At 34.8% G+C, this 15,320-nt stretch overlaps 2 protein-coding genes across 3 annotated transcripts; one reads left to right on the forward strand and one right to left on the reverse strand.

The window, feature by feature from the left end:
* Positions 1–332: 332 nt before the first annotated feature.
* On the reverse strand, positions 333–7,647 carry LOC135607949 (ubiquitin-conjugating enzyme E2 2-like). 2 transcript variants are annotated; one of them, XM_065100247.1, is made up of 6 exons: positions 7,321–7,647; positions 6,272–6,405; positions 6,157–6,182; positions 4,334–4,423; positions 3,062–3,150; positions 333–655 (listed from the first exon to the last, which is right to left on the reverse strand). In XM_065100247.1, the coding sequence occupies exons 2-6, from the start codon at positions 6,394–6,396 to the stop codon at positions 527–529; spliced, it is 459 nt and encodes a 152-aa protein (XP_064956319.1). In that variant the 5' UTR covers positions 6,397–6,405; positions 7,321–7,647; the 3' UTR covers positions 333–526. The 2 variants fall into 2 exon arrangements, with proteins under 2 accessions (XP_064956319.1, XP_064956325.1); XM_065100253.1 differs by having other exon boundaries at positions 6,272–6,401; positions 7,321–7,561.
* Positions 7,648–13,024: 5,377 nt separating this feature from the next.
* LOC135607951 (embryogenesis-like protein) lies at positions 13,025–14,715 on the forward strand. Its single transcript, XM_065100264.1, has 2 exons — positions 13,025–13,547; positions 14,487–14,715. Exon 1 carries the CDS (start codon positions 13,096–13,098, stop codon positions 13,537–13,539), a length of 444 nt encoding a protein of 147 aa, XP_064956336.1. The 5' UTR covers positions 13,025–13,095; the 3' UTR covers positions 13,540–13,547; positions 14,487–14,715.
* The last annotated feature ends 605 nt before the right edge of the window (positions 14,716–15,320 follow it).

A 15,320-nucleotide genomic window follows, 5' to 3' on the forward strand; every position in this document is an offset into this window, starting at 1 on the left:
GATTCTCTGCCATGAGTTCGGATGGAGGGCGACGCCATCGGCGTCGATTTGGTTAGTTTAGGACTCTCGGAAATAGAAGTGCTCTCCATAACGAATCTAAACTCTCAGATACCAGAGATCATCAATTTAATAGCGACAGCAAGGTACTCATTGTTCGGACTTTGATTGATTAACCGATAGAAAGCTATAAAAAAAGTATAAAAATACATTAATCAACCAGTAGAAACAGAACAACGGAGAACCCGTCCAACATAGATCTTGCTTCAAAAAAGTTCAAGTAAAACCATCTAATGAAATCAACAAGGCTCAACAGAACAAGCAAACCAGCAAGGTGAAAATGTGTATGATTAGAAGCAAGCTAGATATGAGTAAGTCAACAGCAAGCAAAAGAAACCGAATGGATGGTTCGTGTTGGATTACAATGTTTCAGGCACAAAGGCAAACCATTTTACTAGAGACAGCAACATACAACTGCAGGATAAAGCAAGCACCATTTCTCTCCCCGTGTGTGTGATGCACTCTGTCATTAATCCGCTGTCCAGCTCTGTTCGACGATCTCACGCAGTTTTCTGTTGTACTCACGCTTGTTCTCACTGAACATCCGTGCAGCCTCAGAATTTGCAGGCGAGTTGGGATTAGGATCACAGAGCAAAGACTGCACCAAAAATTTGGTTCTACTGTTAGCAGATGATTGATCCCTTTGTCGGCTTCGATAGATAAGTGATAAAAGTATTGACCCAGAGGTTGTTGTAACATATGCTTCCATACAGAGTGATCATCAAATCGTCATAACTACACAGGTACAATGCATATACTCACCAACAAAAGTGTAAACATCCACCAATCCATTTTGAAAAAAAAAAAAAAATTTGTTATTTATTGTCTGCAAATTTAGCTGATAAGATGCAAACATGACCCCCTATAGAAAAAATATGAATGCTACAGCCATCCCTGTATCCTTAAGAATATAAACTTGTTCACAGATGTTGCACACTGCAAATAAACCCTAAGATCATTCCAGTAAGCCATTTACAAGAACAAGGATGTAGAAACAAAACTATGCATGAATTATATCTATATGTAATCTATGAGCTATGAATGTTGATCTAATCAAATATTGTAAACTTATGAATTATCCCAATCCAAGTTGAGTATTTATGAACTTCATTGCTGATAATCCTGATATGAAATGCTGATTTATGACTCAGAAAAGAGTTTATTTAACATTATTATCCTATATCTGTTTGACATCAGCTATCCTATATCCCAATCCAAGTTGAGTATTTACGAACTTCATTGCTGATAATCCTGATATGAAATGCTAATTTACGACTCAGAAAAGAGTTTATTTAACATTATTATCCTATATCTGTTTGACATCAGCTATCCCAATCGCCAGCTGCTCAGCATTCTAAAGCAAGTACCACATCCTCATATGACTAGTCTTTGATGGACCTTAGATAACCCAAGTTATCATCTACTAAGATAACTATAATTATTAGCTCAGTTAGACTACTTGTGATGAGTCAAAGTTGTCAAATGCCTCGGTGGTCCTAGGCGGAGATGGAAATCTTAACAACCACTGTTTCATATTGAAACTTAAACTACAATCGTGAGACTCCTTCAGTGTTTGCTAAAAGGTGTTTTTACGGAAGATACTATGTTCACAGTAAAAAGATTTGATTCATCTTATTGTTTACCGAAAAAAGCCTAAAACAACTATTACAAACAACTTGATAAAGAAAACCTTTTGCTATTGTTCCAATGTTCGAATTGAAAAACATTCCCAATCTTTAGTCAAATCCTATTACCCTCCAGTAACAACTATTTGTAACAAACAACCGTTTTAGAGAGAAAAAAGCAGGCCTTGGGAGTTTTAAGTAGCTTCCTATGCACTATCACGGTGTTCTGCTGTTGTTTGGGTGGATACTTAAGTGAGGTGCCAAGGCCCTAAGCAGCCTAGGTGACATCCATAATAATATTTTAAGAGAAACACAGGATTCAAAACAACTAAGCTCATAGAAGTTGTGACATAAAAGCCAAGCCTTACAGATATGATTGGAAAACTTCCAACATATTTTTTCATTCCACCCAAGAAAGCACACCACCCAAGATATTTACCAGTACTGTTAACTTTACAAAATCTACCAATTTAGAAACAGGTTTGGCAAACGTATAACCAAAATCGCAAGGCCTAGACCTTGAACTCTTTTCTCCCTCTTCTTTCTTCGTCTTTCTCATCAACTTTGATATTTTCATATTTATCTGAGACCATTATCCATCAACCCTCCCAAACAAGCCTCATCTGAGCCCATCACCAAACTTCCCCACCAAGCCAGCACCACTCATGCTAATGCTACCACATCAAAAAAACTCTTCCTCTCCTTTTCTCATTGCCCCGTTTTTCCTAGGTTTGGCATTTTTTCCAATTTTTTCCTCCACTTTACCATAATTGAGGATACAAAAACAAAATCCACCTAGTAGAACCAAGCTCAACGAGTCTAATCTGCCACAGAAGTCTGACCTCAAAAGTAAGATGGTAGATATTGACTGCCTAACCCAAATAAATGCCATATAAGATGGAAAAATAAGATCAACTGAAATTCAGAGGATCTCCCTCATGTTACAAATCTGCAGTTATATTTCCAAGACTCCACCAATCAGATGTAAAAAAAAAAATTGATACACTCGACCTGTTTATAACATCCAGTCACCATATACTAACAAGATCATTTATTGTGAAAACCTCAAGGCCCTTCACATTGTTAGACAAAAAGTATGAGCTTGTATACATAAATGAAATTGTCTAAGTCCCTACTGTTAAAATCAGCAGAAAAAAATTCCTGAACAAACATAAAAATTGCTGAGCAGTTGGCACACTTATTTATTCCAGTTCACATAAATGATAAATTAAGGATGTCAAACACTAAATATATTTTGCATTTCAAAGCACGACAACAGGGAGAGAAGGGTCATCAAACTAACAAAGTTTTAAGAAAAGCTCAACAAGAATATAGGAGAAACTTTTGTGTATGATTAAGAAAATAATGGATCCTAATACCTGGATAGAAGTAAGAATGGCAGCTACATCATATATTGGGCTCCATTGGTTCTGCAAAATATCCAAGCATATACTTCCATCTGCGTAAACTGAATAATTCATTCAAAAGCATTAGGATTAGTCTAAAGAATATTAAACACTCAATATATAACAACATTAATTTAAACTTCCCAGGATCACAACCAGTAAATTCAGCAAATAAAGGACAACCTCTGTGATGGAAAATAACTCCACATTCAAACAACTCTACAACAAATTGGCAATGAGGTATTAACATAAAAATTAACCCCTTGATCAGTTGAACTCTAAATGAGGCATTTCCCACCGTTAAGCTGTCAGCAACATCCCTAGTTAAATAAAAGGGCAGGAAGATCATATTTCATTGTTTATACTAAAGTTATCTTAGGTCTCCCACTACCTCTAATCACACCATTAATCCTAATAGACTAACTTGTCTAAATAGATTAAGCCTTCTTTGTACGTGTTCACATCACCATAAAAGATTTTTCCTCGTACCCTCTCTTAGTAGCTCAGGAATTAAAAATATTTTTTATTTTATTTTTATAGTAACCCCATATATCCACATTAAGATTCATATTTTGACTATATTAACTTTTTTGCACAAGTTTCATAATTGCATGACACAATGATCAATAAAGCATGGTTGCCTTACAGCTCTCAAAAATATAAAGAAAGAGAACTACTAATTTGAAAAGGGAAAAAACGACCATCCTATTGCTCCTCTCCACTCTAACAATCTCAATTTTACTTCATAAACAATATCTTCAACAATCTCTCGACTTTATTGAGTAATAGTAGCAAGATATCCAAAATTTATTCATAAGAACTTCTTGTTCATCTATCTCAACTACTCTCCTACTTAAACTAAAACTTTTAATGTCTGGCAATAATATCCATATCTCAAGTCTAACTGAACTCTCATCAGCTAAGACAAAATCATAACCAAATAACATATACCATAAAACTCTATCCTATATATGACTAGTGAGCTCATCCATTATCTATGTGCAAGGAGACATAATATCTCCTGTTGTTTAGTGACAATATCACCCAGTCCAAGAACCATCTCTTGTTGTTTAGTGACAATATCATGTACTATGTTTGTCTTGGCATTCAACTTACATGTGTAAATAACAATTTCTAACACAGGTAGTAGTCATCAGGCCTTGCAGAATAAAGCACAACCAGAGAAGAAGAAGAACATATATATAGACATTCATGAAAGAAAAAGGAACCAGTATCTTCACTTACTATTAGGATGAAACATTCGAGAAACAAATCGTACAGTTGGCGGCTTATTTGGATAATCCTCTGTAAATTGAAGTGTCAACTTAAACGTTCCTGGTCAGATGAAATATTTCAAGCTCAGAGAACGCAGAAACAATATCAACTGCTGATAAACTTATGGAAGCAGGTATATAATACAAAATTTGCAGACAGAAAATGAAATAAGTTAAAGCAACACATACAAACATAGATTTGCACAAAAAATAGTAGTTCAGACAATGAAAGATCTTACCACTCTTGAAACTTGAACAGAATTATGATTAAAAGATTAGATATCAAAATCTCATAATATTCAAATAAGCGTAATATAATATTTTGCTAGATAAAATTTCAGGCTTAAGAATGAATACAGATGCAAGCTGAAAAGGTTAACTTGGTAGACTACTGCAGATTCTCTTTCTACATGATCTAACAGTATGACTGGCTCTAGATAATACACAATATGGTAGACATATTCTAAGATCAAACATACTAATTTTCTTTTAGTGGACAACATACTACTTCATGTTTTGTTGCATAAGCCACAAGAAACCCCAGAAAGAACCAGATCCTAATTAATTAAATGAGCAAGCAATAGGATGATGGTAGGGAGAAAAAACACAAGTTGTTGAACAAGGCATTTGAGCATGACTTACACTATAAGAAAATAAAATCTCCTCTCCCCAATTTAAAACATAATATGGACTTAAAACCAGTCAAATAGAAGAAGGATGATAGGACTGCATTCCTTTTTTTCCCTTTGGTATGCCAATAACCAATATTCTTGATGCACTTACCACTATGTCTCATTATGCAAACAAATAAACTTCAATCATCTAAAATTGATGCTATATGTTTCCTCTTCTAATTCCATAATAATCATCATACTTATTCTGTAACAAATGCTAGGATTGTTGGGAGAATAAGTTGTCTGTGATGCAAGATAGCTCACGAAAAAAATGAGCAATTACAAATATTGACAAAATTTATTTTGAAACAAAAGGATATCAACTAAAGCCACATAATAGGTTTTATTTTTTTTTAATACCAGAAACGCATGAATGAAAGCTAATAAAAAAATTTCAATCTAAATTCCAATTTTAAGCATTGAAAAAAGGCATCATATTTAGCTGCCTAGTATCTTGGTTGACCATTCTAAGTGCCTAGCAATTTAGATACCTGGTAATTCCCAAGATTTCATACCAAGTTCTTTCATGTCCAGCAAAGAATAACATCCTAGGCTTCAAGGATAATCCCTAAATATGACTTTGGTTTAAAAAGACCATTTCACATTACAATCTTCATATTAAAATTCATGACCTTTCGTTTGCATACATAATGCCATAATAAAAAAATAAAGAAGACAATTTCCATTATACAAGCTGACAACAATTAGATTATTAAAACTTCTCACTGTAATAGATGTTATAACTTATAACACAATTTGTTAAGCTATTGAGATTGTTCGATCTTAGAGAAAACCTTTATAATTTTGCACTGAAGAAGCTTTCTCTTGGTTTCCCTAGAGTATATACTATGATATAATACCAGCATGGATACAATTAAACACGCTTAATAAAATATGAATACAAATGAACAACTACACAATTTATTAATTATATCGGTCCATGGAACATGACAAAGTGTAACAGCTAAATATCAAACTTCTGGACAAGTGAAACTAACTTAGCAAAAAGCAAAAAATGGGAAACATATGTGGTGATGAGGTACAGGGGTCATCTGCATAATAGAAAATCAGTAAGATGTTCCAACTCCTTAGGCAGACACTACAGCACCAGAAAACCTACCTCCATCCCAAGGTGTGTCATCCGGGCTGCAGTTAAAAACCAAGAAAAAGGTTTCAGTAAAATAAACCCATAATTAGCAAGGAAAACCACAGTAAATTATTCTTTCCAAACATACCCAAATATTACAGCATTCCATAGCATGATGTTGTTGTCATGAGGAGCACCACTGATACCTGCAGGAGGGTCCTGCTGCAAACGCTTGAAGTCCCTCATAAGCCTCTTCCTTGCTGGTGTCGACATCCTCGCTACCTAGATGAAAGAAATTTTCATGTTCCATACACTGTCAATATATAATTCACAAGAATCCCATTTCTATTCAGGTCTACTTTTAATAGAAAGAAAAGGTTATAGGCTTTTCTATTCAAGAATCTCATTTCCATTTCTATTCCCAAACACCTATCTCCCAAAGTTGAACATCGGCATTTTGACTCCCATCTTACACAAACTTCACAATTTCCCCATCCTACCCTCTATGCGGCTATAGGCTAGAATCATTAACTGGTCTTGTATTTGACTTGGCCCCCCCCTCCTCAAAATGAATTGGAGATATCAATTCATTTATCAAGACTGGTTAACCATACGTTTTGGGTACTGGTGCTCTTCAAGAAAAAAAAATGGATAGAAACCACGTTTTATTTATCTAGAGAGTATATTTCATGTTGATATATACTAGATAAAGCAACGAATGCATGACGATCTTTTCGTGACAACTTGAACAGAGAACTGCATCATATTTCACATGCAAACGAGAAAAAGATCACAAGAGCAAGAATTCATTGAATCCAATTAGAATTTGCATGTTACCCCCTTCAATACCCCCACACACAATCACGAAAAGCAAAAAAGGACCTCTTTTTGGCCAATACATTAACCTATATATCAAAAAAACATATATCAGACCCAAGTTTAATTAACAAAGCGGACTAATTCCATAAGATCATCCAAGGCTTCTACACGTACAAGTCTCAGAAATCAACCAATACTTCCTACCATAATAGCAAAAGAGGAAGACAAAGCGAAATTAGGGTTTTCCGCAACAAAATATATCAATTGATGTTTTCCGCACAAGATCAATTCCACCACCAAATCGCATCGGTAAGAAACGATACCAAACAAAACAAATACGAGATCGACAGAGGACGCGAATCGAACGGATTGCTCTACCTGTGACCCAGCCGCGACTGCGAGAGACGGAATTCTCTCGGGACGCAGCCGCCCCGTCTAAGAAACAATAGCTAATTTGGCGTCGCCCTGTTGCCCGATCGACTCCTCCTCCGCCCTCGATCTCAGTCACGAAAGCAACGTGAAGAAGAAACCTTCGATTATTCGGGAACGACGAAGAGCAAGATGAAGAGGCGAATCGCAACGAAGAGAGAAGAATTCGCACGGTACATCCGGAGCGAAGCGAAGAGGGCTTTTTATTGAGAGCGTTGATTGGCACCGCGAGTTAACTCGCGACTTAGACCCAGTCGGCTCGTTTCAAAATGTGTGCCATTTCCTCTTGTCGTTTCCTTCCTAGTGTGGTATATATATATATATATATATATATATATATATATATATATATATATATATATATATATATATATATATATATATATATATATATATATATATATATATCCTAAGTCAGTCGATAGTATAGAATAATATTATCAGCACTATCAATGATAGTATCATCAATTTAAACGATATTACTGGGTGATGATGGTACTGTCCAAAATTTAAATTTTATGATAATAATATTTTTTTTTTAAATTTATGGCTCATGTAAAAAGTTATGATAATAATATGCTCAAAATTCAGATTTTATGATGATAATATATTTCTAAATTTATGACTTATGTCAAAAGTGACTTATTTGTGATTTAGTATTTATTCTCTTTATTTATAATTTTTACTTGATTAATCGAGTTTCTAAACTATATTATTTTCTCTATCGAATTTTAAAATTGATCAATAGCATTAATTCATCTATCTTTTTTCTAGTGTTATTAAGATTCGAACGATTGGTATCAAAGCAAAATTTTCTCCTTTAGATTAACACCTAAGAAAAAAATAATGATATTTTCAAGCAATTAAGAGATACTATATCACAAGTCCTTTCATGTTCAATAAGATAAATTACACCTATTGAAAAAATATGAATGCAAATTTTTTTTGCTTTCTATCGATTATGATTTATGGAATATTATTGAATTTAGTTTTCAACTTGTAGATATTTTTACTAAGCCTCTAAGTAAAATTCAATTTGATTTTTTTAGAAGAGAATTAAACATGTTGAATCTTTCAAATATATGATTAAATACCTTTTATTATTTGTTCTCCTATCATATTATTTTTTTTGCTAATGATTTTGGGGGAGATTTATCCAAATTAATTATGATCTTTCTCTTGATTTATTGATATTCATAATTTGAGATTTGTTTTATGACTCTTTCGTATTTATGTCTTATATATTTTGTTTTATTTTTTATGACAAAGAGAGAAAAATAGTAACTTATATTTTCTTTATTGTCCATCAAGGAAAGAAGCAGTAATTCATACCTAACTTATGTATTGAACAAAAAGAATTATAATGCTTGTATAACTTTTAAACTATGCATTAAATCTTGATAATGATTAAATATTATTTTTTAAAACTTAAAATTTGATTATATTTTTGGGCTTATAATGATAATATCAACAAAATCAAATTTCTTTTAACTTGAATTCAAGATTAGTATTGAATTGATATATGTTATTATTTTTTAGTTCAAGTTCATCTACCTTTTTTAAGATGACATATACACACATGAGAAGTCTTGTTAAAGCCATACCATTAATCAATTATTATCATCAAAATGAAAAGACGATTAAATCTTAGATTTTGATAAAAAATTAATTGATAAATTATTAGATGAATATAATTTTGAGATAAGTGATTTAATAAATATTTTAATAATACACTCGAACCACCTAAGAGACAAATGTTGAGTTGAAGGATTGTTTGATATGCTAAAGGGTGAAATTTATGCTAGAGGTTTGAACATCGTGTTAGAAGGAATGAATCTTATATTAGAAGATCGGACGTTGTGACAAAGACGATGTGTTGAAAGGAGCAAGCGATATGCTGAGTGATAAGATAATGTGTCGAAGGTTCATATAAAGAGTCATAAGATCAAAAAAACATGTCTAAAGCTTTAATGTTATACCGAATAAAATTATTGAGTTAAGATTCAAGTGTTTTCGGTCAATTTGAGTCATTTTTGTACTAATTTTGAGCCCAATATTATAGTTACCTTTAGGTAAGAATTGGACATGTTAGAAGATCAACCAAGTTACCTATACTAGGTCTGGATGATGGTCCTACTAGGCTTAGGCGATAGTATTGTTTAAGTCAATCAACAACACAAAAAGATATTATCAATATTATTGGCAATAGTACTATCAGTTTAGGTGGTAGTACCACCTAGGTTGATAGCGATACCATCTAAATTTTAAATTTTATGATAATAGTACTCCCATAGTCTATCTAGATTTATGATTTATATCAAAAGTTATGACAATAGTACCAAGTGTCAACGGTAATGCCACCTGTACCTTGAAATTTTAAGGATTTACAATTTTAGCTATATTTTTAAAGTCTTTTGGGCCTATAAATACCTTATTAAAGCTTGATTAATGGAGTATCCATTCCTAAGATAACGAGGTATACTCTCATTTTGAGCATAGTTTGAATCTCCTCTATCTTGAGCTTAGTTGTAATACTAAGTTGAGGTAAATGGTCTTTTGTAAAAAGTGAGTGCGAAGGTAATCTCTTAAACTTGAAAAAAAAAATTGTAAGAAGGATAGTTGATCTATGCTCATTGAAAAGAAAATTGATAGTGAAAGATAATAATCACTAGGAAAGAGAGATCGAGAGGGGATGAGAAGATTGAACCATTATAAATTAGTTTGTCTCTCATTACTTGTCTTTTACTTATGATTTAGTATTAGTATTTTCATTTTTCAAAACTTTTACTTAATCAATCAAGTTTTCAAAATATGTTTTTTCTCGATCAAGTTTTAAAATTGCTTTAAAATGCCATAGTAATAATTTACATTTCCTCTTAGTGCCATTAAGATCTCCACAAGCTAACCCCTCGCTTTGAGCCTATGGAATCATTAATCGAAGTAACTCTTGATAAAGCTCTAACTCGACCATATTATTAAGAGACAAGGCAGCGTTGCCTAAGCCATAACAAATATAACTTATCAGACTTCTTTCGAAGTAATATTAAAGTCTTTGTGTAGTCTCGAAAGATATCCTTGGAATCAACCCTAGCGTGGCCTAGCACCATTTGAACCTCTCACATGAGGCACACCCAATAAAGCAAAGGCATCAAAAGCTTATCCTTGACTGCTAGCAAGCCGTCGACAATAAGGTAGACAAGTTATGTGCTGGTTTTATCTCCAACATGCAATACCCCTTGTGGCTTGCCAATATTATATTCGTTAAAAAATCTAATAAAAATTGATTGATGTGTATTGACTATACCGATGTTAATAACGCATGTCCAAAGGATAGCTACCCCCTCCCTCGGATCAACTAACTAGTTGACGCCACCTCGGGTCATGAGTTGCTAACATTTATGGATACCTTCTCCGGTCATGAAAGCATATCTTGTTCATTATTGATCGAGGAACATATTGCTACCAAATCATATTTTTTTGAATGAAAATTATTGGGGAGACTTACTAGAGTATGATAAACAAAATATTTAAGGACTAGATGTGGAGAAATATCGATGTCTATGTTGATAACATAATCGTGAAAAGCAAGACAACTAACACGCATTTGATCGACCTAGCAAAGACATTCCAAACATTTTAAAAAAATTAAATGAATCTCAACCCGACCAAATGCGTATTTTTAAAATTAACTCAGGGTAAATTTCTTGGTTTTATTATGCGTTAATGATGAATAAACACTAACCCTGAGAAGGTATAGGTCATATTAGAGATGCACCTACCTCGATCGATCAAAGAGGTCCAATAGTTGACGGATTAGCTAGTAGTCATCAATCGATTCTTCTCTCGGTCGAACAATAAATGTCTTCTTTTGTTTCTTATATTATAAAACTCGAAGGGCTTTATGTGGATGAAGGAGTGACAAGGTGCCTTTGATAAACTAAGGATCACATAGCATGGCTATCAAAACTCACCTCCTATATCTTGGGTGAAACTTTGAGCCTTACTTCGTTGCCACAAGCTTTATTGTTAGTTTGATCTTGATCTGAGATGATGTGGGGATCCAAAGTCCCATATACTATATTAGTCATATCTTGAGCGAGCTCGAGATGTGATACTTGTCAATCGAGAAGCTAGAGAAAGATACACTTGTACTTTAAAGTGCATGTGATTAAGGTGATCACTGACTAACCCCTTCGATAGGTCCTCTCCTAAATAGATATGCCAGTTTAGTTACTCGGTTAGTAGAGCTGTGAGAGTTCGACAATGACATTGGCTAACTTTATTTCGAAGCACACCCCACCGCCATTCAAGAACACATATGTCCATCCCACATGGACATTGCTTGTCGATGGGTTGGCCACCTTGGGTGGAGGTGGTGCTAGACTTGTCATCAAATGCCTCAACAAGCTAGTCTATGAGCAAGCCATCTAGTTCGATTTTAAAATTTCTAATAATAAAACTAAGTACAAAGCACTCCTCTTGTGACTTTGGCTCATAAGAGAGTTATAAATTTATGAGTTGATGGTGTTTAATAATTTACAACTACTCATTAACCAAGTGAATATGAGCTTTGAAGCCCGAGATGTGACAATGACATAGTACCTTGAGGTGCAATACTAACATCTAACTTCTACAAGCTCAATGTATTATAGGTATCTCACAAGGATAATTCTTAGGCTAAAGTACTTGTAAGGCTAGCCTCAACCTGAAAGATGACAAAGTGTAAGCCAATATATTGTCGACATAAATTATCAACACCTTTGAAGTTGCTTATACCGAGTAAGAACCTTATTGAATAAACGAGATCCTATGCTACAAGAGGGACGAGATGCTCCCAATTGACTCCTCCTTGACTCAGAAATCAAACACTATTAAGTATGGTACCATATGATTAACAATCGCTTCTATTGTAAGTCTTTCAACCAATACTCCATAGGTGCTTGACATCTTAGGAGACTGAGAGGGTCCTAGTCATCCATAAAGGTGTGTGTGGAGAGCACATCGACTGGATGACACTATGCTCACCTTTAGAATTCTTCTTGAGAGGTTCAACTGGATGACACTACGCAAGGATATCACAACTTACGCTCAAAGGTGCAATTAATACTAGAAATTCATGTAAAACCAACATCAACCAATAATCCCCCAAATCACAATCGATTACGTTTAACCCTTTGCCTAATAGAAAATAGACATCCTAAATCCTTTTGTACCAACTTTGGGCCGATGCAAATCCCTCGTTATTAGCATAGATAGCTCACAAAGTGGGTGGAGGCTAAGTGGGTCGAGCTCCTCCCTAAGGACTCAATTTGGTCTTTTAGTACAACTAGTTATTTGGTTAGACTCATGATCTACTCATTCTATCCTATAACTTGGCTGAGGAGCTCAGCATTATAAGCCCTCAGAGTTTAGTTGCGTGACTCAAGTGAAATATTAAAATTATTATTATTTGATAAAATAAAAATAAAAGAATATTAAAATTATTTTTTCATATATCATTTTCATACCAATCTAGTACATCATATTATATGTTATATTTTACATTAATATAACCGGCTATGAGTTATTTATTTTGTTTTTAGGATTATATAAATTTTAATACAATTTTTTTAAAATATATGACGCTAATAGAATCCTAATATAATGGGAAATCTTTCATCCCTTCTATCGCCTAACCCTTCAAATCCTCGACCAAGTCGGCTCCAATCGAATTGATCGTGAGCGATGCGGCGAAGCGCTCGGTTTCTGCTCCACAAATCCATCTCCGCCTTCTCCTCTCTTCCCGCGATCCTCACAAAACCTCCCACACCGGTCCCCCCTGGTCTCCCCTTCTCGTCCTTCCGCCTGATGCGATGCCCGCTCCCCCCGAGTCTTGGCCGCCATGGATTCGCCACCGGCGGAGGACCCCTTGACCACAGCAAGGAGGTGGATGAGATCAACCTGAAGTTCGCGGAGGCCCGGGAAGAGATCGAAGCGGCGATGGAGTCGAAGGAGACGATCTACTTCGATGAGGAGGCGGAGTGCGCCCGCGAGGCGGTGAAGACGGTGCTGGATATGTTCGAAGGGCTGCTGGCGAGGTTGCCTGAGAAGGAGCGGATGGCGCTGCAGAGATCGATGGGGCTGAAGATTGAGCAGTTGAAGGCGGAGCTCAAGCAGTTGGATGATTAGTTCTCGAGGTCGGTCTTCTTCGCATTCTGATTTCCGATATTTCTTGCTTCGAATTAATCTTTGATCAGTAAGCTTCTGATCTTGTCTCCACTTGTCTCGAGTTATCTGCCCGAAACATATCATGTTCCCTTTCCTGTTTGATAAGGAGGCATCATTCTTGAATGTTTAATGCCATTGGATGAAATGATGAAGGTTATCTTTTTCTTATAAGTATCCTTTTTCGTGTACATCCCAAACCTATGGCGTAGAGTTTATGTGTCGAAATCTTGGCAATGGACAGTTTGTGGGTGCAAGGTAAGGTATTCGGATTCAAAGAAGTTGTTTCCACAGTTTTTAGGTAGTCGCGGTTACTGATTTTGGGGAATTTGTAGGAATGTTTATAGAGTAAACTGTTGAGAATGCTTGATAATGAGGAAGGGAGGGGGGGGATGGAGACACCATTAGTATACATGCGTATATGTGTATATTGCCTAAGTTGGCAAAGACATCAAAATTTTATAAGAAAATTGATAGGTTGCCACAAACGAAGTTACTTTAATTTTCTTTTCGGTAGTCTTGTGAGCTAAGTAGGATGGATTGCAAGTAAAGGAGAACCACGAAAGGCAGTTGAAGATCCAATTTGACTTTCGATCGTTGAGGTGGGATATAATAGAATGCCTGATCATGTCAAATAATGAATTGCGAAGAACATGTGGAATACTATTTTTTAAAATGTAATTTCCAGATATATTTGGATTCTTAGGTTCTTAAAGCATTTTTGTGCTTTTCCAATTAAAAGTTGTATCCATATGTTTAATTCATCGTTCTGTTTAACCATTACTCTGATATGTTTGAGCTAGTGACCCATTGCAAGCTTTAGACCTATTTGGATATCATATATATGGTTGGTCAAAATGCACTTTAGGTCTCATGTCTTACTAATCTAAAGTTGAATTTCTTTCACTCAGATTCTGGAAGATCTATCATATAATTGCTGATACCCCATAAACACGAATTCTTTTGCGAGATTGGCCTTATGAGTCCATTCCTAGAGGATGCAGGGAGATTGTGCTCGAGTAGGTTGTGAAGTTGCATGATTCAAAATTTTAAGCTCCAAGGTTTATAAAAAGAAAATTTATGTTAATCTGTTGTATTGTTCTGGAAATATCAATATTGATAAGCATTTCTTGAACCTAATTTGTTGTTTTCCAAATCCATGCACGCTTGTGGAATGTGAGGATTTTGGTAGTTCTGAGCAATCTATGAGATGTTGCTGTCATGTGAATGCAACATCGTAGAATTAATTACAGAAATCTGAGTAATCTGACCTATTTATTTCTAGAGAAAATATCCTATCCTGATTAAACATATTCTTTAGATCTTCCATTGTTGCTTAAAATTCCTGTCTAGTTATATCAATATGATAGATCTTGAGGAGAGGCTTTTGCTTTGTTCACGAGCAATAAGGCTTTGTTTTACTTGAACATACTTCTAACAAAGGATTTTTACACATAGCTGTTCTCTTTTACTCTTATTTTGAATAATCATCTCGGTTGAATCTGGATAGTCCTAAATTGATGGTCAAAATTCTCTAGCATTCCAGTTTGGGATGATAATATAGCTATCTAATATAAACCAAGAAAATGAACATTGCCTCTTGTGCATTTAGGGATGACTAGTCTGGAAATAGATCTATGATTCAGTACCTGTCTTCCTTAAAACGAATATTAGATGCTGTCGAGATTATGTAGGTTAGAATATGACTAATTACATATTATCCCTTATAGTTAGATCTTTTTAGC

Source organism: Musa acuminata, chromosome BXJ1-2 (genome assembly GCF_036884655.1).
Source record: "Musa acuminata AAA Group cultivar baxijiao chromosome BXJ1-2, Cavendish_Baxijiao_AAA, whole genome shotgun sequence".
Taxonomy (NCBI): domain Eukaryota; kingdom Viridiplantae; phylum Streptophyta; class Magnoliopsida; order Zingiberales; family Musaceae; genus Musa; species Musa acuminata.